Source organism: Vicugna pacos, chromosome 1, assembly GCF_048564905.1.
Source record: "Vicugna pacos chromosome 1, VicPac4, whole genome shotgun sequence".
Lineage (NCBI taxonomy): Eukaryota > Metazoa > Chordata > Mammalia > Artiodactyla > Camelidae > Vicugna > Vicugna pacos.
This window is the reverse complement of record NC_132987.1, coordinates 119,063,565-119,089,257: the sequence shown is the minus strand read 5'-3', so window position 1 is coordinate 119,089,257 and position 25,693 is coordinate 119,063,565. Positions and strand designations below refer to the sequence as shown.

The following is a 25,693-nucleotide window of genomic DNA, read 5'->3' as shown; positions in this document are numbered from 1 at the left end:
TAGTTAGAATTATTCTCATTCGTGCTCCATTGTGCTTACATATAGATAGCTGTTACATAGAACTTGCTCCATATTCTTGTAGCTGTTTTCTTTAAAATATGTTTATTATATGTTTGTAATTTCTTGGAAGGTGCTCTGTGATTTTAGAAGCAGCCAGGCCTTACCTAGTCTCTGGCTGTGTACTACAGATACTGTATTTTACACAAAAACCTTGCACATTGCTTTGACAAAGGCAGCGAAACATTGCACATACGTGTATCCAAGGTAATTCTTGCCAAGGGACCCCCAAGAACAGTCTATAGGGAAATATAAAATGAGTACAGTCTCCTTTACAGTTCAACAAATTGAGAGTCTGTGTCATGCACTTCATTGGGACATAAAGGTGAATTACCTTCTTACTGCCTTCCTGAACTTCGTCATCTTCTCTGGGGAGAGAAGCAGTTGAAAGTATTACTGATAGGGCTTGGGGCCAGAAGGGAATAATAAAAACAGGTAGAGAAAAAGATCTGCTTTTATGAGCAGAGGTGGTATTCTAAATCTGCCTTTATTCAGTTTCTGAACTGTTTCTAAATCACCTTTTTCCCTCAGGATTTTGCTCTTCTCTGGTTATAGATAACCTGTTGTGGGTCAGTGTGATGAACTCTCTGTAGAGTTGATAAGTATGGACATGAGCTGGATTACTTTAGTTTTCTGGTATCAATGAGGGATTGTGTACATAGTATAGCCTCCTGCACATATGGCATTGCACATTTCGTGTTTTTTTCTTAGAGATTTATCCTTGGAAGAGGAAAAATTTATGAAACCCAAAGTAACAATGATAGCTTGGAATCAAAATGACAGCATTGTTGTCACAGCTGTGAATGATCATGTCCTTAAAGTGTGGAATTCTTATACTGGACAACTGCTTCATAACTTATTGGTAGGTAGTTTTTATATAGTATAACAAATCACCATTTTTTTGAACTGTAATTTTACTTTTAATAAACATGTTTTATTTACATTATCAAATGAATAGAAATTTGTATATACACACGGATAAATTACTGTCATTAAAACATTTTTAAAAATCCTTACACACTATGACAATACGGGCTTTTAATTTTAAACATAACTTGCAAACCCTCCTTAACTATATAACTTTGTTGAATAAAGGGACATGCTGATGAAGTATTTGTTTTGGAGACACATCCCTTTGATTCCAGAATTATGTTGTCTGCAGGACACGATGGCAGCATATTCATATGGGACATTACAAAAGGCACCAAGCTGAAACACTATTTTAATATGGTGAGTGGAGTGCTGGGTCTTCATGCGTGTTTGCATTTGTTTCAAGTACTTGGATAATGAAATGTCTTTATAGTTATATTTTACCCTTTGACCCAGGATCTAATTCAGGATCATGCATTGTATTAAGTTGTTATGTTTCTGTAGTTTTGTAGTTTTTTTTCCTATATCTTGCCCTTTAATAGTACCAGGCAAGTAATGTTATGGGATATTTGTTTTGTCCGACATTTCTTCATGATTCAATACTGTTGCACATTTTTTTAATGGATTAAAACATAAATGATAATGCATCTTCCATGTATTATTTCAGGACACATAAATATTTGTTTATTCCACTATTGGTAATAATTACAAATATTTGGTTAAGGTGGCATCTGCCATGTTTCCCCACTATAAAATAGTTGTTTTTTCCTTTGTAAATATTAAACAATTTTTTTCACAGACTGTGTCTGGTTCCTCATTAAACTTTCACAAATGTCAGTATCCATTGAAGATTTTTCTAATGGCATCAATCTTCACATATTTATTAGTTGGCATTCTTGCACATAGTTTTGTAATCCTTTTTCATTTTATGTAAAGAATGTTTTTCAAATCCTTAAATATTAAAGAATTTCCAAATATATTAACTGTAAATTCAGCCTTTGAGAAGAATGTTACTTGTATAGGTAATTTACTGTTGTTGACTATTTAAGTGGTTTCAAAAATGTGCACAGCAGTAACACTTTGAATGTCTTCACACATGGCTGTTTATATAGATCTCTGATTATTTTATTAGGATAAATTCTGAGGGAAGTATGTAAAAGGGCTTGTATATTACTAAGACTTTTGATTGATATATATTTGTGTGTGTGCACTGGGTGTGTGCGCTAGAAAATTACTCTTCAGTTAATGTTGAGGTCCAGTTCAAAGTGTAATTAATTTTGGAGGCAGAGTAGTAATTTCCTATACATTAGTGGTTCTTAGACTCTTGATTGAAGACCACCCTAGTCCATGTGTTCTATGTTTTTAAATATTTTTTTAAATTTCAATATGCTTATGCTGGACAGTTTCTCTAACAGTTTAAAGTACAGTATTTTGTTTATTAACATTAAATGTACTGAAACAACTCAGATAGCATGACTTAAAATACATCATTAGGTACCTCTGAAAGTTGCATCTCTGTATGTTCAAATTACTGGAAAAAGAACTAAGCTGCCTTTAATTTTTTCATGGCCTTAAAATTCATAGGTACATCTATCTTTTGGGGGTGGGGGCTTAGGTAATTAGGTTTACTTATTTATTTTAACTGAGTCCCTGGAGATTGAACCCAGGACCTTGTGCATGCTAAGCGTGCACTCTGCCACTGAGCTATACCCTCCCCCTCCATTTTCTTAATTATTTTTTAAAACTCGGTAGGAACACTGCACCCTAAATTTAATCTGTCAAAACAGAAAACTACATTAATTCAGGCTTTAAACAGAATATAGGCTAAATAAACTCTAAGCTAAAGAATAGTCTGAAAAAAGGCTCAAGTGAATAACTATGGTCTTATTTCCAGTCAGACACCAAAAATTGGCCTTGTATACGGAGTTCTTTACTGCCCAGCTGAGAGGGGGCTCCTAGACAAATTACTTAGAGTTGTAAACTACTAACAAAACAGTATTTCATTACATATATAATAGACATTTATATGACACTGAATTGTTCTTCAGGCACAGTTGCAGGGGGTATTTTGTCAGGAATCTTTGTGTGGGACTCTTCAAACTGCAGGTAAAAATTGGAGTCTGTCTTACTCTGCTTAGATAGGTTTGTCCACTTGGGAAAACTTCCTTCTCAGCGGGTACCCTTAGCAAAGCTTTCAGCACAGTTAGTTCCACACGTTTGATAGGAGAGTAGCTGCCACCATCTTTGTCTTACCAACCAAGAGTGTGACGTGGTGTCAAGGCATAGGTAGAGCTGTGGTGGAGATGGCTCTTCAAAGGACCCTGTGGGTGAATCTGTGTAATAGGAAGGAAAGTATTTATACATTTTTTTTCTTTTTAAGTTATGAGAGAATGCAAATTTGTATACATACTATCTTATTCAGTAGTTCCCTAAATATCCCAGTACCTTAATTTTTTTTTCCATTTTGTTAATTGGCACTCATTCATGTGTAGCATAGCAGTAGTGAGTTGTGGGTACTTACGCATGTGTGTGGATTTGTTTTGACAATTAGTGGGTGGATGATGCTTTTTCCAACATGATTTAACTTGTCCTTAAGTTTATTATTGGAAAGTTATAGTCTGAGACAACAAATATGCATAGCTTTACACTGTTAATGAAACAGCTAATTTAGTTCTAAATTGATAGTGCTAAACTAATATAATTTATAGTTAAAAAAGCAAGAATAAAACAGTTTAAAAGTCATCTATTTAAGGCAACATTCATGATGCACTTAGAGCATCCTTCCTGAAGTCTGTGGCAGTTTGAAATAAGGTAGTTGCAGGTGCAAGGATTTACATATGCACCCTTGAGACTTCGAAGCATTGCAGATTTTGCATGGTGGTCACTCATCTTAGTAGAAAGTTTAAACTCCATAAAAGTATTGATTTTAGTTCACAAATGCCAAACTGTTGCTCTTTTTTGGAAAAAGAAGGGGAAGGAGAACATAATTAGGTTTATTTATCTATTTTTAATGGAGGTACTGGGGATTGAACCCAGGACCTTGTGTATGCTAAGTACACATGCTCCCCGCTAAACTATTACTCTTTAATCATTTGCCTCGTGGATTATTAATCAGTAGCTTTTTGTTATATATTAAAATAAAAGTTTGTGATACTGTCATTTACTTGTAAGAAGGCCTTAATTTTGGATTGCTTTATTATGATCCTTCATTTGATTGGTTTGAGAACTGACTCTTAGAAAATCTTTCATGATTTTTTTCTAGGCTATTGGTATCTAAAATGTATTTTGTTTTCTGAAAATAATCACATGTGCTTAATGAAAAATTAGGTTTTAATTTTTTGGGGGGAGTTAATATAGCAGAAAAGTACTTGCATAGAAATTGTCATAAATTTTTCTCTCTATATTTCCTAGATTGAGGGACAAGGACATGGAGCTGTATTTGACTGTAAGTTTTCACAGGATGGACAACATTTTGCCTGTACAGATTCTCATGGGCATCTTCTGATATTTGGCTTTGGATGCAGCAAGCCATATGAAAAGGTCATTTCATATACTTTTCTTGTAGCGTGTGAAATAATTATTAAGGATGTTTTGAAAATATGTTAGAAGTATTGATTTGATTGTTTTTGTCTTTTCAAATAAAATTAACTGGTTAATATTTATTTTCTTTAATGTATGTAAACCTCAGAATTTGAATCTGTAAACTCCCTTTTCTAGATTCCCGACCAGATGTTCTTCCATACTGACTATCGACCACTGATTAGAGATTCTAATAATTATGTCTTAGACGAGCAAACTCAGCAGGCTCCTCATCTTATGCCTCCACCTTTCTTGGTAGATGTAGATGGAAATCCTCATCCAACTAAGTATCAGAGATTAGTACCAGGCCGAGAAAATTCTGCAGATGAACATTTGGTTCCACAGCTAGGCTATGTGGCAACAAGTAAGTGCTGAGTCTTTTTTTTTTTTTTAATGTAAATAATACTACAAAGAACTCCTGTACTTTCAGATTCACCAGTCCTTAATATTTTGCAATATTTGTTTTATCATTCTATCTCTACATACATATTATTGTTTCGAACCGTTTCAGACTTAAGTTCTGGGCCTCATGTCCATTTACTGCTAAATAACTTCAGGGTGTGTTTTCTTTTCTTTTTCATTTTACTGAGTTATAGTCAGTTATGGTGTTGTATAAATTTCTGGTGTAGAGCACGGTTTTTCAGTTACACCTGAACATACATATATATTCATTGTTGCATTCTTTTTCACTGTGAGCTACCACAAGATCTTGTGTATATTTCCCTGTGCTATACAGTATAAACTTGCTTATCTATTCTGTATATATATCTGTCGATATCTACAAATTTTGAACTCCTACTCTGTCCCTTCCCAGTGTGTATTTTCGAAGAACAAAGATACTCTGTTACAGAATCATAAACAATTATTAAAATTAGGATATTTAACACTTATATAATACTGTTATCAGAGTTTGTTATTCTAATAATGCCTGTATACCTTTTTTCCCCTCCCCTAATGTAGATTTTAATTTGGGACTACATATTACATTTAGTTGTCATTGATTAAGTCCAGGTTATGCATTTTTGAAGGAACAGAACATAAACGGTGTTGTAGCCTTCCTGGAGCATCACATTAGGGTGCTTGTGATTGTGTTTTGTCCAATTATTAATAATGTTGACATTGAACACTTGGTGTCTGCCAAGGTTTTCCAATATGAAGGTTTTTTTTTTCCTCTTTGTAATTAATAAGTAATTTGTGGGGAGATGTGATGTAAATAACCTGTTCCTTATCAAACTTCACCTATAAGTTTTAGGATCCATTTAGAATTTCTGCCTGAATCAGTTGTTACTGTGAAGGTTGCAAAATGGTTTTCTAACTCTATTCTCATTACACCTGCATTTTATTATTAACTGGCCTACTACTACTCTCCCATTTATTTATTTATATAATTTATTAAGTTTTAATGTGGATTTAGGAACTTAGGGTTGTCATATAGTGGGTTATAATCCATTGCTATCATTATTTAGTTGCTAATACTGTCCTTGGATTTGGCTGTGAGAGCCTTTTCAAGCTGAGTTTTGTGTCCTTTCCCAAGTCCCCATCATTTTTGAGCACTTCTTTACTTTCTCGCACAAGGTGTTCTAGTCCCACCTTGTGCTTGGCCTGTCCTAGCCACATGCAGAGTCTTTTTTAAATTTTTGAGTTTTTGTATTTGTTCTAGCAGTGTAATATTTTCCCCTAATATTATTAAGCAAAGAAAAAGGATGCTTCTGTTTTGTTTGGATGAGGATTGATTTACTGAAACTAAACCACCGTAAGGTTAAAGATTAATGTAAATCACTATATGTTTACTCTTTGAGATGATTTTTTTTTATTAGCTTGATCGAAGTATGCATTACATACAGAATTCACCACTGTTAAGTGTACAATTCAAATCAGTTGACAAATGTTAAACAGTCATGTAGCCACCATCACAATTAAGATATAGAACATTTCCAACACCCCTAGAAGTTCTCTTGGGACTGTTTGAAATCAGTTCTCTCCCTTTTCCTGATCCCCTGTAATGACTTTTATTTTATCACTTTAATTTTTCCTTTTTAAGGAATTTTGTATAAGTGAAATCATACAATATGTAGTCTTTTGGATCTGGCTTCTTTAACTTAGCAGGTGCTTTTGAGACTCATTCTTGTTGTTGCAGATATTAGTCATTTGTTCCTGTTCATTGGTAGTGCGCCATTGTATGGGTATACCATCATTTACCCACTCACTAACAGCCGAAGGACATTTGACTTTTTTCCATTTTGTGGCTATTTTAAGGAATGTTGAAATAATTCAGCTATCCTGTGGACTTTTTCTTACTTTTTCCTTTGGTCCTATCAATTTTTGCTTTATGTATTTTAAAATCCTGTTATGTATATACACATTTCAGATTGTCCTCTTGGTGGATTAATTCTATAATCATTATGAAAATTCCCTCTTTATCCTTGGGAGTATTTCTTGTTTTGTTTCATATTAATATAACTAATCCGACTTTTTTGGATTAGTGTTATCAGGGTGTATCTTTTCAATTATTCTGACCAATCTGTGTCTTTTTATTAAAATATTTCTTGCAGGCAGCAATCCAGTCTGACAGCCTGCCTTTAATTGGAATATGTAAACCATTTACACTTAATATAATTATTAGTATGGTCAGGCTTAAAGTTCTACATGTTGATATTTATTTTGTCTTTATCTTTTCTGTTCTTTGTGCCTTTAGTCTTTTTTTCGCACCTTTTTTGAAATTGCTTGTTTTTTAGTGTTTCATCGTGATTGACACTAACATTTTATTAGCAATGCCTGTTAGTTTTATTTATTGTTAATGGTTTCTCTAGGGCTTGAATTGCCAATATGTGGTTTGCAGACCCATGGTTTTATCCATGACCTTTTATGGGGTCTTCAGTGTTATAACTGTCTTCCTAATAATATGGAAATATTCATTTCCTTTGGCATTTGCACTGATAGTACAGAAGTGTAGTGGTGGGTAAAACTTTTGGTACCTTAGCACAAATCAGGGCCGTGGCAGTATACCCCTAGCAGTCATTGTATTCTTCACTGCCTTGAACACGTATTTTAAAATATTCTGAGTGTTAAGATTGGAAGTATGCATGAAACAGTTCTGCTGTGCATTCTGAAGTCTCTCCATTCTGGCTGGTGGGAACATGAACTATTTGCAGCCCTGTGAGAATTCTGGGAAATTGTTGGCTTCATGGTTTTTCATGTTTTATTCCCCACCATGGTGGAGTTTTACCCAGTGTGTGCACATATTATTATTTAGCCAAGAGAATCAGTTGGACTTGACTGTGTACCTCTCAACTTTCTGTGCAGTTCAGTCCTCTCTGATACTCAGCCTTGCATATTTTAGTCTTCCCCTGCTCCGAGACTCTGACCTCTGTCCCTCAACTCAGTGAGATCTCTGAATGGTGTTTGAGTTCCTGCTCCTTGTTCTGCAGCCTGGAAGTTGCTTCCGGACAGTTACTTGGAGCGATCAAAAGATCAGGGATCGTAGTCCTGTGCTGTCTGTTGTCCAATATCTGAAAGCCCTTTTTCATATATATTTTTTCTAGTGTTGTAGTAGTTTATAGTGAAAGGGCACTGTAGCACTTAAGCCTTTATGGGTAGAACCCTTCCTTAATATTTGAATGGTTTATGCCAAATAGAAACAGTTATTCTGATGATACTTGCCAAGTTACATGTAAGTTCAGTGCTGTGAAAGGAAAGTTACATAGAGTTTTTTGGGGAAGGGAGAGGATTAGAAGTTTCTTTTCCTGCTGTTCTCCCTTTGGTTCCATGTTGTTATGTTATTCCTAGTTCTAACTACATTTTTTAAACTCTTGTTAGATTAGGGCTCCACTTCTTTCTTAGCTCATTTTTGACAGTGATGAAAAAGTTCAGTAATTTTTAAGACAGTGAGTTCTTCTAAGTTCTTCATTGTTTCATAGTAAAATGGAAGTGTTATCAATGAGCTATAAGGGAATCTAACTCAGGTAGTAGGATGGAAGAATTTTTTCCCCTGAAATTCTAGAGGACTTTTTTCAGTTTCTTATGTGTTCCTTTGGATGCAAGTATATCTTTGCATTCTTTTTGTTTAATACCCTGTTAATTTAGTTAGAGTTCTGCTTATAAGCTGAAGGAGAGTTCTGGTCTGCGTTATATACTATGTTCAAAGAAGATACATTTTATGGTGGGTGGGTGTGTAAGGAATTGCTTGCATGAAAATGTTAATGTTTGGATAAATTTCAAGACCCCACAACCATCTAACACTTTTTATCCATTGACACTAATTCTGAACCTATTAAGTATCTCTAAAAATGTGTTACTTGAAAAATAAAGATGCAAAGAGTTAAAAAAAAATCTGAATTTGTACTTGAAGAATTACGCCTACACTTAAAGCATATGTGAGAGAGCGACATGAGCTTAGTGGGAGAGGCACTTAGTGGGCGTGGCTGCCGCGTTCAGCTGTGTGTGCTCTCAGCGTGTGGGGTGGGGGAAGCTAGAGTTGGGAGTTGTCACTTGTTGGAGGCCTAAAATGTGTTACTCCCTCTTTTTTATTTCGTAAGACAGAGGAATTCCACTGCTTTTCTCTACTTCAGAAAGCACACATGGTTGCTCTGTTACGGTCAGAAACCTTAAGAAATAAGATTTTAATGAAGTATGTATATAAATGTGGGACATTAGTGAGAAACAGAAAAACAAGACTTCACTGAAATGTGTTTCCATGTGCTCACTTCTAGGGAATTCAGCAGCTCTGTGAGGAGGTTTTTGTGGTACTTAGTACTCTAAAGTTTTTGAATTTTTTTTTCTGACTTAGTTATGAATATGTAGGATATTTTAATTGTTATTTAAAAAAAGACAAGAATTCTGACAGTTGTTACTGTGATTATAATTGCAGCCTACTGGAATTGTTTTTTCCTGTTCATATATAATATGATTTTATATTCATTCATTGAATTTGCAGGTGATGGAGAGGTAATTGAACAAATTATAAGCCTACAAACTAATGATAATGGTGATCAGAGTCCAGAGTCCAGTGTTCTTGATGGAATGATAAGACAGTTGCAGCAGCAGCAAGATCAGAGAGCAGGAGCAGGTCAGGATGCTGTTGCAAGTGGACTTCCAAATGGAGAAGAAACACCCCGAAGAGGTAGTTAATACATGAGAGATATAAGAGATATTTTGCCTTAATGTGGCTGAATTGAAATTGAAGACTAAATGAAGTCATTGTCCCCTACATGTGATGTGAAAAACGTCACGTAAGGAATGTACATTTACAACTTAAGCAGTCATCTGGAGGTAGCTTTATTAGGTGTAAGGTTGATGCACGAGCAAATGGACATTTGAATTTCACGTTCTGTGAATGGCAGTTGGAACCTTCCTTGCGCTAAACAAGGAATATTTACAAAATTATAGTAAATAAATGAGAGTAAAGAACAAAGTATTTTTTTAAAGGAAAACTACAGTTCTAGGTTTTCTTTTCTTTATAATTTTTAAACACCTGAACTGAATAGAGCACTAATGTTTCTTGCTGAATCAGAAGATTTGATGTGAATCCTAAGGGCAAAGTACTTGATATTGGAATGTAGTAATAATTATATTAGTGGAAATAATCTAGGAGCGATGGGTGATTGTTACGCAACTGAAAACTCACTCTGAGAAAGTTAAAACTCTGGAAGATTAGAGAAGCTTTGTTGAGTCTGTAAAATGCTGTAAACTTCCCTGTCTCTTTATCACTCTGCTGTGCTGAGGGCTGGATGGTTTCTGTGATCTGCCTGCCCTGTCACACTCTTTGATCTTTTTTCATCTAGTCTGCCACATAACTGTGCTTTAGATTTTTATTTGCTGTAACTATTATGTCTAAAAGTTTCAGTAATTCTCTTTAGAAATAAGACTTTAAAATTAGTGCCTTATGCTTTAAGTTTTATTTTTATATATGTAATTGTGTTGGATTCTATCCTCAAAGACTTGGGTCTGTTAAATTTTCTTTGTTCGTGACATACTCTTATCATTGATTCACACGTGCTTCTCTTTTATTTGTTTTAAATTACGATAATAATCTATATTTCTTTCTGTGATCCTGCCCTGTTTCCCATTCCCAAGATAAAGCTGTTTTGAATCTTATGTTGATCCTTCCTTTGCCTTTAAAAAAAAAACAGATTTGACATTCTTAAACATACTAATATAAGGCATTTATTTGTTTTTAAACTTTATAAAAAGGTTTATAAAGAGACTTAATTTCCTTCATATAGTGCTATATAAGAGTACTTAATTGTTGAATCAGATTACTTTTGACTATTCTGTACTCCATTGTGTGACTATATCTGATTTTATTCATTCATCTCTTGAGCTCTTGGGTAGTTTTGCTAATCTCAAAAAGAAATGATAATGAGTCTTATAGTGGGGGAAGGTATAGCTTGGTGGTAGAGTACTTGGGAGGTCCTGGGGTCAGTCCCCAGTACCTCCATTTAAAAAAATAAATGAATAAACCTAATTACCCCCACTTACAAAAAAAAAAAAAACCCTAAAAACAAAATAGGTGGACCAAAAATACAAACAAAAAAAAAGATTCTTTTTTTAGTATGTTTTTATTTTTGGTTTGTATCTTATTAGGAGGAACGTATATGCTTATTACATGTTAAATGTATATTTGATTGAAGTTTGTTTTGGAACCTTTTCTTGACAATTCCCCCCTAGGTTTTAGAAGACTAAGCTTAGACATCCAGTCCCCTCCAAATATTGGTCTGCGTCGTAGTGGACAAGTGGAAGGTGTTCGTCAAATGCACCAGAACGCTCCACGTAGTCAGATTGCTACAGAACGCGACCTGCAGGCTTGGAAGCGAAGGGTGGTTGTACCAGAGGTACCACTAGGCATATTTAGGTTTGTTTTAGGATATCTATTAATACCATTTTTATCTGTGAAGGTATATCTATATGGTTATTTGCACATTTTCATCATTAGTAGAAATAATCATTTATATTTTAGTAATGGGTTGGAATATATTTTACTTGTGGTAGAAAAATGTCAGAATTGTTTTCTAACTTTACTGTGGTAAAATTTTTCATAACCAATCTTATTTCACCTATACAAACACCTACCTTTTCTTCCTTCAGTATTATTTTAAAAGATATCCCAGACATAATATTATTTTGTCCATAAGTATGTCAGTATGTATTTCTGAAAGATAAGGAATTGTCTTAAAATATAACCATAATGCCATTGTCATATCTTAAAAATGAAGTTTCTCAGTAGAATCAAAGAGCCAGTCATTGTTTACAGTTACAGTTGTTTCAGATGTCATAAATATTTTTAGTGTTTTGCAAGACTATTTCATAAGTGGTAAAATTCCATCAGAAGGCACATAATTTTTCTGTGATGCTAGCAGGCGTTGATGCTCACTGCCTAGATTCATTAATTCATTAGGGGTATAAATCCAACTCTGAAGTCTTTGTTATCTTGGATACTTCTAAACAAAAATTTACTCATCTTTACTATTTGATTATCCAGTAGTAAAATTTGTATGTAAAAAACTGAATAGATAATTGCTTATTTTGCCTTATTTTCCTTCAAAATAAAGATTCAGTCCCTTTTATCCTCTTGCAGTGGCCAGTTGGTGTGTCTGTTTTTCACTGTGTAAATCACACTGCTATGATTCACCTTTTTTCTGATATCCTTATTGATGTTTAAACTGTTCTGTCTCTGGACAGGAGGAACTTCTTCAGGTTGGCTTCTTTTGAAATGACTGTAGTAGCCTTGCATAGTGTCTTTGCTGTCAGGCGTGGTAAGGCGTTAACAGGTTCATCTTGTAAATTTCTTGACCTTCTAGGATCAGTCTTTTAAGCAGCCCTGTCTTCTTGAAGTGAGAAGTGATATTTCATGACTGTAGTGTGGACGATTAGGCTCTTTCTTGCTGCCTTGTAGCTTGTAATATGCTTGATTTTCAGGTTATCAAAACAGGCCACAGATGCTATTTTACATTGGTATCTAAAATGTTTCACTATTCTGTCACGTTTGTGTCTCTTGAGGATAATTTTGTAAAAGTTTTCATGTGTTTAGCTGAAAGAGTTTCAGTGATTGGTGGAGTAATATTGAGTAATAATTATATTTTGTACATTGAATTTAAGAATGTTTCCAAGTATACAATAAAACAGTGAAAAACAAAATCTGGATTTGGGGTGAGAAACAGATAAAATCACCATCATTTATGTAGTATGCTATAATTAAGCCTTAATAGTTGAGTCTTAAAATATCTGAGCTGCATGGTCATCAGAACCGAAAGTGTCATTTTGTGATACTTTTTGTTGTCAAAATCAAGGGAAGCAACAGGTATCAGGAATGAAAGACCTGAAGAACAGTTCTTTAAGCAAGCATTTATTCTCTTAACGTAAGAGAAAACTGCAAACAGTTTCAGGCAAAATCATGGTTTCCTAATTAGTTAGGGACTCAGGCTCCTCTGTTTCTGACTTCCAATCTGAAGGTCAGTCACCTCAAGGTCCAAGATAGCGGGACTTTATGATAGCTGTCACATACTGTACGTGTGATGGAGGTTGAGATTTAGGTCAGAAGAAGGAATAGAAGGCAGAAGAAGGCAAAAAGGACATCTGTAGTAGAAGGAATTTTATGTCAGTGAACTTAATGGTCCCACATGCTGTTTCTGCTCATAACTCATTGCCCAGAATGTCGTCATGTGGACATACTTAGCTACAGAGGAGGTGGGATAATACAGTCTCTATTTAGGGCAGCAAAGAACCTAGATGAAAATTGAGATTTTATTTCTAAGGAAGAAAGAAGAAAGAATTTTGTGAGTCACTGCCACAGTATGATTTTCCCAAAGAAGAACGTAGCTCTTTCTGGAGCTGTATTCTAAAATACACATGAGATTTTAGGAAGGAGATGCTGAGTGATAACAGTGGTGATCAGTGTCCTTGTCAACAATCTTTGTAATGGGAGCAATGATGAATTTTACATAACGTTTATTAGGGTGTCCTTTGATAAGGATTAAGAGAAATTAAAATCTGTTTTCTGACTATAACAGTAGTATGTGTCCAATTTGAAAAATTTAGGTAATAGATAAAAGTGTGAGGAGATAAATGATCCTACTGTGCAGAAAGTTGAACACACAGTCTTGCTTCCCAGTAAAGGCAGTTCTGGTTGGGACTAGAGTTGAGGTATGTAGTTTGTCTTAATCCAGTAATAGAAATTGTATTCATTGTAGAAGAATGAATGAATCGCATATGCACTTTGTCATCTTTCATAATGTCACTTTTACTAGCTGAGTATCTCATTAGACGTGGAATTGTACACAGTTGAACATGGTACTTATGAAGGTCTAGAGTGTTCCTTTGCTTTGTTATTGATTGAGTATGAATAGTATGTAGTGTTTCCTTGTCAAAACAAAGGGAAGCAGACAGGAATGGGGTAGGAATTTCATTTGGCTGCAAGTGAAAAATCTCATATAGTTCCTTAAATACATAGAAACTAATGACTTGTGAAGGGTGGAGTCTGGTTTAGAACTCCCCTGTGTATAGTGCTTGGCTGTCATACGAATGTGGGCTGCAGCTGTATCTTGAGAAAAAAGTGATTTCCTTAGAAATCCGTTTCTGTCTTTTGTGCTTGTATTTGAGTGTCCAGTTATATCTTGGAGCATGTGTACAAAGTCAGCTTTGAAACTTTTCCAGTGGAATTTTATAGTGAACACAAAGCATGAAGCCATGTGTTTTCAACAGTGTTCAAACTGGAGTAAAAGGACATTTAGTTGCTTGGATTTTCTAATCACAAAGAAGGAAAATGATCTTCAGTACCTTCCTCATGGTGGAAGGTCTCTGGTTCTGAAATTGGTCCTCATAACATTATAAACTTTGTTTTGTGTCATGTGAGTGAAATATTTGTGGTTAGAAGAACCAGTAGCATATCTGTTCTGGTTTTCTGGAAATTATAAAACATGCAGTTTGAGTAAGTTTGGAGGGGGATTCTGTTCTTATTTTTTCTTTAGAGAAAGGAATTGCAATCTTGGAAAATCATAGAAACATCTTGAGTAGCTAATATAAGAGGTGCTATTTGAGTTGGTCCTCATAGGGTCGATCAGAATGAATGAGTATTTCTGGGGGGAGGGTGTAGCTCAAGTGGTAGAGCACTTGCTTAGCATGCATGAGGTCTTCGGTTCAATCACCAGAACCTCCATTAAAAAAAAAAATTAAATAGATAAACCTAATTACCTTCCCACCAAAAACTTAAAAAAATAAAATAAATAAAAAATAAAAAGTCACTAAAAATGTTTTTTAAATGAATGGATATTTCTGTGCTAAATATGAAAAATAAGACTTCCTATCTGCCTCTGAGATTTTGTTTATATTGAATTTCTTACGAAGTACAGCTTGCACAAGTTTTGTTATAAATTTAGGAATTTTCTGTATTAATTTAAAAAGTATTTAAGTTATGATTCCTAGAATCATTATTAACTTTGCCTCTTTATATCCTTTACTTATCAGTAACCAATATAACTGGGTACTTGAATTTGTAGGAAGTTGGAAGACTTCAGAATAGAGAAAGGTGAAGAAGAAAGAAATCTTTACATAATTGGAAGAAAGAGGAAGACTCTCCAGCCCTCACAAAAGGTAACGTAAATTCCATTTTCTTAGGAATAATCAAACTAGAAATTAGCAGAAATTTATACTTTTCTTTTTGATCAGTTAAGAATATTAGTAATATTAGTCTTTCGTTTGGAATTTTAAACAGTAGTCATGAAGTGTTATACAGCTATTAGAAGTGGCTTTGAAACTTGCAGGCAGTAGCTTAATGCCTAACAGTGCTGAAGGATGCTAGAAAATTATTGTCTAATAACCACTAGAACATGACCAGCCCATATATTTTAAAGTGGTTTCCTTTTTGGATTATTGTTATTATTTTTTTTAATAGTAAACCAATTAACTTAAAATTTAGTTTGGAAAATGCTGATCTAATGTGCCTAAATTTAGTCATGTGTTCTAAGTACCTTAAAAAGTAAAAAAAAAAAAAAAAACAAAACCTAAGCTTGATTAAAAATGTATGGCAAAAATATCCATTCAAGGATTTTTATTTTTTGAACTATTATTATTACTTATTATTTTTGCCTTAAATCCTTTTGGGTATTTGATAGAATGCCAAATACTTTATTGAAGATTGTACTTATATTTTAGGTGTTGATTTTTCATCTGCACGTTTGTGTTTCAGTCTGATTCGGTGGTTTTGATGTCACAGTCTAGGCAGAGGACATGTAGGCGTAAATACCCAAACTATGGTAGAAGAAATCTTGGACGGCTTGACTTATCTTCTGGAAATGAATCTTCAAGCTCCATAAGACATGTGAGTTTCATAACTTTAAAACACAGAAAAACTTAAATAATTTGTCTTTATAGTTGTTTGACTATACCCTGAAATTATGTGAAAATTTCACATTTTGAATTTCTATAACAGTATTGAACAGCTTTGTTGTACCATACAACTGTAGCATTCAGTGGTTTTAGTATATTAACAGAATTGTGCCATCACTGCCACTATTTAATTTCAAAAAATTTTAATCACCTAAAAAGAAGCTCTCTACCCATTTTCAGGTAGTTCCCATTCCCACCCCTCCCAAGCCCCTGCAGCCACTGATCTTTCTATCCTTGTGGATTTCCGTATTCTGGGCCTTTCATCTAATGGAAGCATACAGTCTGATCCTGTGACTGGCTTTTTTCACTTAGTGTGATGTTTTCAAGGCTCATTCCATTTTTAGCATGGATCAATACTTTCCTTCTTTTTCATTGCCCAATATTCCATTATATATTAGAGCGCACTTTGTTCACCCACTCTTCAGCTGGTGGACATTTGGTATTATTTCTACTTTTTTGACTGTTACGGATATTGCTGCTCATCAACATTCATGTACAGATTTTTGTTTGGACATAAGTTTTTAGTTCGTTTGGATATATATCTAGTTGGTTTGGTGGGTTATATGGTAACTGTTTTTAGCCTTTTGAGGAGTTGCCAGACTGTTTTCCAAAGTGGCTGCACTATTTTATATTCCCAGTCAGTAATGTGTGAGGTTTCTAGTTTCTCCACATCCTTGTCCACATTTGTTATTGTCTGTCCTTTTGATTTCAGTTATCCTGGTGGATGAGAAGTGGTATCTCACTGTGGTTTTGATTTACGTTTCCCTGAAGATTAATGATGTTGCATATGTTTGTTGTGCTTGTTTTCCACTTGTGTATCTGTGGAGAAATGTCTGTGCAAATCTGTTGCCCATTTTTCAATTTGGTTGTCTTTTCCTTATTACTGTAAGAGTTCTTTATATATTCTGGATACGAGCCCTTTATATCAGATATGTGGCTCTGAAATATTTTCTCCCATTTATTGGGTTGTCTTTTCACTGCTTTGCTGATTTCTTCTGACGCACAGAAGCATTTTGATGAAGTCTGGTTTGTTTTTTGCATGGTTCCTGTGCTTTTGCTGTCATTATCTAAGAAGTCTTTGTCTAACCCTTTTGCTTGACTTTTCAATAATCGTATGTAAGTTACTTTTCTTTAACTTGGTTTTCTTAGGGAAACCAATATTTTTGTAGAGTTTTCAAAGTTTAATGTTAGAATGGCCATATTTTCTAATCAGTTATGTTTTAAGGATCGAAATGTTTCATAAGGATGAATAATTTATTCAGATTCCTCTCTAAAGCATTAGAATAGTAGTCAAACAAAAGGTTTGAATTTAAATCCACATTTTTCCACTTTGACAAGTTGCTTAAACTTTCTGTGCCTCTACCTGTTATCTCTAAAAGAAATTAGTAGTATGTCCCTCAGAGGTGTTGTGGAAATTCATGTAGTTAGTCTTGTAAAGTGCTTAAAACCCTAATATTCAATAATGTTAGTTGCTATTATAATTAAAACCATTCAGTTAAATGATTTTGTTTTATGTAATGACACTGTTCTTACATTATTTTCTTCTTATTTATATCATATTGAGCGTATTGTAACCTTTATTGATTTTGGGTGATTGTGATAAATGTTACCGCCCTTCCTCAGGAGTTTCTGGCTTATCCTTCCTGTGGTTTTTTTTTTTTTCCCTATACATTTCGGTCAGATAAATGTGTATTTTATGATTTCTCCTTTTGTACACAAAGTATAGCATACTACAGATACTCTTTTGCACTTGGGTTTTTTTTTTTTCCACTTAAAATATTCTTGAAATTACATCAGTTCGTAAATGTCTTCCTCACTTTTTTTTTTTTAAAGAGTTGCAGTATATTTAAGTTGTGTGATTGTAACAAAGTTTATTTAACTGCTCTTCTGGTTACGAGCATTTAGGATGTTCCCAGTGGTTTTATTTTAAATAATGCTACAATGAAAAATCTTGTATATGTATGTAGTTTTCTACTGTTGGAGATGTAATTTGGTGGGTACATTCCTTGAAATGGGATTGCTGGGTCCAAAGATAACTGCATGTACATTTTATGAGATGCTGATAAAAATTCCTCATAAAGGAGACTCCCTCCTTGCATTCGAGTGCTTGTTTCCCTACTTTTTACCAACAGGGTGTGTTACACTTTCTCATTTTTGCCAATTTAATTGCTGAGAGGTGGTATGTTAGTTTTATTTTATTATGTTTTGGCTATTTTTTTGTGATAGAATATGTATAACATGCAGTTTACCATTTTAACTGTTTTTAAGCATATAGTTCAGTGGCATTAACTACATTTACAGATATGTGCAGCCATTACCGCTGTACATTTCTAGCACTTTTTTATCATCCCAGACAGCAACTCTGTTCTCATTAAACAGTAATTCCCCATTTTCTTCTCTCCCCAGCCCCTGGTAACCTCCCTTCTACTTTCTGTCTCTATGAATTTGCTATTCTAGATACCTCATGTTAAGTGGAATCACAGTATTTGTCTTTTGTCTTTGGTTCATTTCACAGCGTAGTTTTACTTTGAATTTTTTTGTGTGTAAAGTTGAACATCTCTTTTACATATTTAGAGTCTTTTTTCATCTTTGTGCTTTGTCTGTTAATGTCTTTTGGCCATATTTCTTTCATGGCTTTGGCCTCCCACCTGTTTTTAATTTTTTCACATATCCTGCTATGTTACTGAATTTGTGAGTTAATTTTATCATTGGACTCCTTGAAGTTTTCCAGGTACGCTCTCGTTTATACAACATTCAGTTTTGCTACTTCTCTAAGTTTTACACTTGTAATTGATTTCTCTTGCCTAATTGTGTTGTTTAATACTTGTAGTACATTGTTGAATAATAGTGGTGATAGTGGACCGTCTCCTGTTGTTGGTGGAAATGTGTCTGTTACTTTCACATTAAGTGAGATACTCTGTGTTAGGTCTCTATGGAGACGCATTTTACTATGCTAGGGAAAATACCAACTAAGTCTTATTTTCTTAAGTGTTCTTTTTGAAGAATCAGGCATACTTATAGATTGCTTTTTTTCTTTTTAGATCATCGGTAGTATTAAGCTTATGTTTTTCCTTTTTAAGTCTTTTAACTTGGTATATTTTCAATTAATAGGGAAGTTTTAAATATAATGTAGAATGTTAAGTCCTCTTGACCTTTTGAAATAAATCATAACTTTGTGTTGTGTAGTTTACCTACAGTAGTATGAACTCATTCTCCTGTGTTTTTGCACATGGGTAAAGATCGGTGTGTGTATATATATGTATGGTAGTCCCATTCTGTTTTGGTTTGGAAAACAGTGATAGAAAAAGTATGGATTTTAGAGTTGGCCGAATCTCCAATTCCATTTTTAATACTTAATCTGCTGTAACTCCAGGCATATTACTTTACATATTTTTCAGCCTTGGGTTTCTCTATATGTGAAGTGGCAGTCTTGGGCAAGCAGTGACTTGAGACAATACAAAACTCATAGGCAAGGTGGATCCAAAATTTGTGGTGTTTGAATCTTATATAATTTTAGGGACCTTCTTTAGAGAAAGAAGACTCAGATTCAAATAGACACGAGGCCTTGGTAGGCAAGTTAAATCAAAAGCCTCTGAAACTAATGCTTCATTAGCTTTATGGTAATTAACCCGGCCTCTGTTTACAGAGGTGTTTTGAGAGTTAATTGAGATAAAAACTGTGAAACAATTTTTGTAGAGTACACTGTTTCCAGGTAGTAGATTTTAAGAATTTGTTTTATTACTGTGACTTTTAAGAAGTCTATTTTGAGCATAAAAAGCTGACTCCTTTTCCATAGATCTACTGTGGTAGGGCCCAGAACCTGCCTGGACTAGCACTGGGTGCATATTTTGAGGAACTCTTTTTAGATGTTTACTTTGCATTTTGCCTATTCAAATGAAGTAAAGAACGCAGATATTTCCTTGTGATTTCATGTTTTTGGTTTTGTTTCCCAGTGGCATTTTTATTATCTGTTAACGATGTACTTAATGTAAATGGCTGTTACAGGAGAAGGTTGAGCTTCAATTTAAAAGTAGCTGCTTAGTATCCAAGACCGGAACTTAAAGTAGGCTGTAACTGTTAGGGTTGTGGAAGTCAGATAGTCCTTTGTTCCCCTCTTCCCTTTAAGACTTCATGTGTTAGTTTAGGTTTACAGAAGACTATGCAGTAAGTATAGTGAGTTCCCTATGCTCTTTCTCTCTCTGCTCAAGTCTTTCCTGTTAGTAACATCTTGATTTAGTGTGGTACAGTTGCGACAGCTGATGAACCAGTTTTGTGTATTATCATTAACTAAATTCCATGGTTTACATTAGGGATCACTCTGTGTTGTCTGGGTTTTTACAAGTGCGTAATGTTATGTATGGACCACAAGAGTATCGTACAGAATAGTTCTACTGCCCTAACCTGCCCGCCTCCCCAGACCTAATCCTCACTCCCTCCCTCTTCCTGAGCCACTGGCAGACACTAATACTTTTACTGTTCCCATAGTTTTGACTCTTCCAGAATGCCATATAGTAGGGTCAAACAGTATGTAGCCTTTTCACATTGACTTCTTTCTAGTTATATGAGTTTAATGTTCCTCTATGATAAGTCTGTGTTTAGCTCTGTAAGAAAATGCCAAATTGTTACCGAAAGTGGCTGTATTACGTTGTGTATTCTGATCAACAATGAATGAGAGTTCCTGTGCTTTGCATCTTTGTTAGGATATTAGTTCTACCCAATTTCATCTATAGATTCAACACAATCCCAGTCAGAGTCTCAGCAAGTTGCTTTCATGGATATTGGTAAAGAGGTTCTGAAGTTTATTTGGAGAAGAAAAAACCCAGAATAGCTAACAGAATACTGAAAAATAATAGAGGTGCAGGCCTGATAGGTACTACTTGACATTAAGACTTAGTATAAATCTAGTTTTTAAGACAGTTATTACTGGTGAAAGAATAGACGCATAGATCAATGGAACAGAAAGTGGAACCCAGAAATAGACCAATACAAATACAGTCCACTAGTGTTTGACAGAGGAGCAACTTACCAACTCAATGGACAAAGCATGATCTTCTCAACAAGCGGTGCTGGAACAATCGTATATTCAAATGCAAAAAAAAAAAACAAACCTAGGCAGAGTCTTTTCATAAAAACTAACTCAAAATATATCATAAACTTAATGTAAATGTAAAACACAAAACTATAAAATTTCTAAGAGATGACACATAATAAAATCTAGGTGACTTTGATGACTTTGTAGATACAGTACCAAAGGCACGGTCCTTGACAGAAAAACTTGAGAAGTAGAAAAACCTGGAAGATACTGTTAAGAGAATGAAAAGACAAGCCACAGACTAGAAGAAGATATTTGTGAAACTCGAATCTGATAAAGGACTTGTATTCTTAAAACTCAGGAAGAACACAGTCCAATTTAAAAATCGTTAAGAGATCTAATGGACAGCTGTTAAAGAAGATACACAGATGGTAAATAAGCATATGAAAAGTCACTCAACATCATATATCTGTCATTAGGGAATTGAAAGTAACGACGGTGAGATACCACTACCCACCTATTACAGTGGCTTAAGTCCAAAGCACTGAGAACATTTATATTGACTTACTAACTTCACTCAGAGAATAGCCTATTGTATCAGTTTCTTTTGTTAATAGTCATCAATTGTGTTAGGTCTCACAAATACTCTCTGTGGTCTAATGCCTTGATAAGTAAAAGGATGTAGTAAAGACATTTGCTTTTTAAATTTATCCAGTTATATTTTATTACTCAGTTATCATGCTTACTTATGATTAGGGCGACTGGTTTTTCTTGACTTGTGTTATTTAATCTCAGAGATCAAGATTTTTTATCCCCCCCCAAATTAGGAGACTTCCTGTGATCAAAGTGAAGGTTCTTGTTCTTCTTCTGAAGAAGAAGAATGGAAAAGTGACAGAAGAAGTGACAGTGACAGCGAAAGTTCAAGGTATCTATTTTTAGTTGTTCTGATCTTTTAAACATTTTAGTTATAACCTTAAATGGAGTCATACGTGAATGGCATTCAAGATATAAGAGCTCACAACTGTGGAGCAATTGACATTGAGTTGTTAATACATCTAAAAGGAGAAGAAAGCTGGATTAATAGTTATTTCTATAGAAAATATTTTGGGTATTTTTGTTTGGCTATAAAACATTTGAGCCAACAGTGTAAAATACGTGTATTAAAAACATCAGTTTAGTTTTGGGCTGTGTTTATAGAAAGTAGTATCCAAAATCTGTGTGGTAAAACCACTGTTAAATTTATTATTAATTATTGCATATGTTAATGAAAATTCAGTTAACTATCAAGTTAAGTCGAAAAATAAAGGGAATTTTATTTGAGCCAAATTGAGGATTATAAGCTGGGAAGTAGATTCTCCGGAAACTTTGGAAACTGTTTTGCCTGTTAGAAGTTGAAGGCACAGTCATAAACATATTTAAGACAAATGATGGTACATCTGAATGACATACTGATATTTTACATAAAGTTCACCAAGAGTACAGGGTCCAGGTAAGCATGTACGAAGTGAGCAGCAAGTACCACGACCCCCTGCAGAGCTGGGAAAGCGTGCTGTTCTTTTAAGAAGTTACATTGCTAGCCTCAGAAGAAAGAAAAAAAATGATCTTTACAGTCAAGCAGGCATCCCCACCTTTGAGGAGCTCTGGTTAATGTGCAATGTAATACAGATGCACACTGCATATTAGGGAAGGAGGAGGCCCAAATGGACAGAGAGAGAATTTTATTTTTAATTTTTCTTGTCCTGCCTTAAAATAGAAACTTAATTTTGTATCATGTGTTACCTTTTTAGTTTTGGTATCCGAATTTCATGAGACTAAGAGTTAACGTCTGTTCCTCTTCTTTGTAAACATCAGCTTTGTCCTGGCAGATGCTCAAGCCAGAAACCTGGGTGTCATTCTCTCTTCACAGCATTTCCATCACCAAGCCTAGAAAATTCTCCCTTCTTACTATGACTCAGATGATTTTATTTTCATTTCCATTAATACTGTGCTTTACAGCCCACCATACATACTCCCAGCTGCTTCCTTTCTTGTCTTCTTTTATTCTAGTATGCTTAAGAGCTGAAGTGATTTCTAGAACACTTGTCTATTCTTGTTTTTGTTGTTTGTTTTTGTCTTTTAATTTTAATGGTAAAATATTCAGAACATAAAATTTACCATCTTAACTATTTTTAACTGTACAGTTCAGTAGTGTTACAGTACAGTCACATTGTTGTGTACCCAGTCTCCAGAATTCATCTTGCAGAACTGCAATGGTATACCTATTAAATAGCAATTCTCCACTCTGTGCCGCCTGCCGTTGGCAATCACCATTGTCCTTTCCATCTCTGTATTCATTGTCTTTTTAATTCGGCTTTTCTTGAATTTGATTATACAAAGCACATGCTCCTAAGATTCTTAAAAAGCTCTTCTTATAATGTAAAATACTCATACAAAAATAACAATTATAATAAATAGCTTTTGGAAATGTGTGTGTTTTGTTGAGCCTGAGAGGTATGTGGTTAGTTAGTGATGGCCCCAGTAGAGGGCCTTTGTCCTCTACGGTGTTTGTTGAAGCTAGGAGTGGGCCAGGGCCTAGTTTTCTGGTCCTTGTTTCCTGTTTGACTCTGCTGTTGTTCTAGGGTGGGCTAGGACTCGTCCCTCTGTGGATCTTTTCTCACATCAGGGATGGTCCCCCTCTTGGCAAGAAACTCTGCCCACTTATGACTCTCTGTTTGGTGTGGCCATGCTTTCCTTGTGCTTCTCAGTGTGTTGCTGATGGTTTTCACTCCAGTGAAACTTTCTTGGCTGCCTCCAGCGCGTGCTGCTCTTAACACTTTCTGCGCTGTCCCTGCTGTCTTTGTAACTGCCCTTCACGTTGGGAAAGCGGAGTTACTAGTTGGCTCTAGATGTTGTCTTACATGAGGGCTCATCCAAAGTGGACTTAAAAAACGTTTCTCAGGCTTTGTCTTTCCCTAATTTCCAATGTCAGTGAAGATTTTTCTCTTTTTCTCATGATCTGTGGTCATTTCAGTATTCCTTGTTAGTGAGGGCAGATTGTTCAGTTGTATCTTCCTAGAATCTTTCTTCTTCCCTCCTTCTTGTCTCCTCCTCTCTTAAGGTTATAGGATTAATTTACTATTAGGACTTAGATTCTGATTCCATACAACTTAAAGTATTTTCCTTTTCTAGTGACTCTTCGTCTAGGTATTCGGATTGGACAGCTGATGCAGGCATCAATTTGCAGCCTCCTTTACGAACGTCATCTCGTCGACGAATTACCCGATTTTGTAGTAGTTCAGAGGATGAAATGTCTACTGAGAATTTATCTCCTCCAAAACGGAGACGAAAGAGAAAGAAAGAAAATAAGCCTAAAAAAGAGGTAAGAAAAGTATATCTTTAAAAATAACACCTATCTACACTTTCATAGTTTCTGTCCATATTTAGAAATTAGAACTTATTGGGAAACTGGAGCCTTTATGTACGTATGTATGTATGTGTGTATTTTTTGATTGATGTTGCGTCATCAGGAGTCAGATGTAAAATGGAAGTAAACTTTATTTTTTACAAAAAAAAAGCAGCTTTATTACTGAAACTTCTCTTTCTAATCTGCTGTGAGTTAGACTTGGCACTTAAACCTTTCTGAGTGAATCTGAAAATTAAGCCTTTTATGATCTAGTCTTAACAGTCACACATTGTCACTTCTGCTTTATTCTATTTGTTAGAAGCAAGTGGAGCCTACACTAGAGTGGAGGGGACCTCGGCTCTGCCTCTTACAGAGGGAAGGAGAAGTATTAAAGAATTTGTGGTCATGTTTTAAAATTACTATTGTTAAAACCTGAAGTCGAGAGGAGATTCCCTGAAAAAGGAAAAAAAGAGAAAGATTCCCTGTGAAGATTAGCCTGTGGTGAAATGCAGAGTGGAGTGTCGGTCAGGCAGGCTCAGTGTGTTGAAGAGCATTTAGGTTGGAAAGTAGCCCCGTTTCATAGGATGTGAAGTGCTAGAAAGGATCTGTTAGAAATCCAAGAGACTGTAGGCAAGTGCTAGGTAGAGCTGTAGTGAATGCTTGCACAACTGATAGTGTTCCTATGTACGTTCAAGGACCAGATGTGTATGCTGCTTAAAAACTAGTCGTTAGGTGACACGCCACGTGAAACAGTCATTCTGAATGGTGACGTTTCTTCTGTTTTTCAATTAAACAGCACGTGCTGCCCCTTTCTATTCTATTAAGCTTTGTTCTCGTCCCCTTGGCAGAATTTGCAGAGGATAACTCAGGCAGAGCTTACAAACATGGAACATTTATATGAATTTCATCCTCCGGTTTGGATAACTGACACCACACTTCGAAAGTCTCCTTTTGTTCCTCAAATGGGTGATGAGGTGAGTAATAAAATTTAAAACATGAATATGAAATATAAAATTAATATTACTCTAAGGTTTTTATTTTTTAACGTATACTTCCCTTTTGTAGGTAATATATTTTCGACAGGGTCATGAAGCTTATATTGAGGCTGTCAGAAGAAATAACATTTATGAACTGAACCCTAACAAGGAGCCATGGAGAAAAATGGATCTCAGGGTAAGATGATGGTATCACTATATTATTAAATATTTAGCACATACATATATAGTTAAATTATTTATAAATTCCTTAAAAATACCTATTGGAGGCATATTTTCATTACTGTCTTTCCATTAATGTCCTACTTAAGAATATTTTTGCTGTTACCTGGTAAGTCTTAAGATCCAGTAGAAAATGGAAACAATCTAAATGTCCATTGACAGATGACTGGATAAAGA

At 34.9% G+C, this 25,693-nt stretch overlaps 1 protein-coding gene across 3 annotated transcripts in view; it reads left to right on the top strand.

Annotated features, from left to right (window-relative positions):
* BRWD1 (bromodomain and WD repeat domain containing 1) overlaps positions 1-25,693 on the top strand; it is a 107,246-nt gene that overhangs the window by 35,833 nt on the left and 45,720 nt on the right. For all 3 annotated transcript variants that reach the window (XM_031685080.2, XM_072969321.1, XM_072969314.1), the window contains exons 14-25: positions 769-919; positions 1,153-1,287; positions 4,339-4,467; positions 4,645-4,870; positions 9,440-9,625; positions 11,173-11,356; positions 14,997-15,090; positions 15,686-15,817; positions 21,745-21,842; positions 24,086-24,275; positions 25,148-25,273; positions 25,365-25,472. In XM_031685080.2, coding sequence (XP_031540940.2) covers positions 769-919; positions 1,153-1,287; positions 4,339-4,467; positions 4,645-4,870; positions 9,440-9,625; positions 11,173-11,356; positions 14,997-15,090; positions 15,686-15,817; positions 21,745-21,842; positions 24,086-24,275; positions 25,148-25,273; positions 25,365-25,472 — 1,759 coding nt within the window. The remainder of the gene's footprint in view (positions 1-768; positions 920-1,152; positions 1,288-4,338; positions 4,468-4,644; positions 4,871-9,439; positions 9,626-11,172; positions 11,357-14,996; positions 15,091-15,685; positions 15,818-21,744; positions 21,843-24,085; positions 24,276-25,147; positions 25,274-25,364; positions 25,473-25,693) is intronic.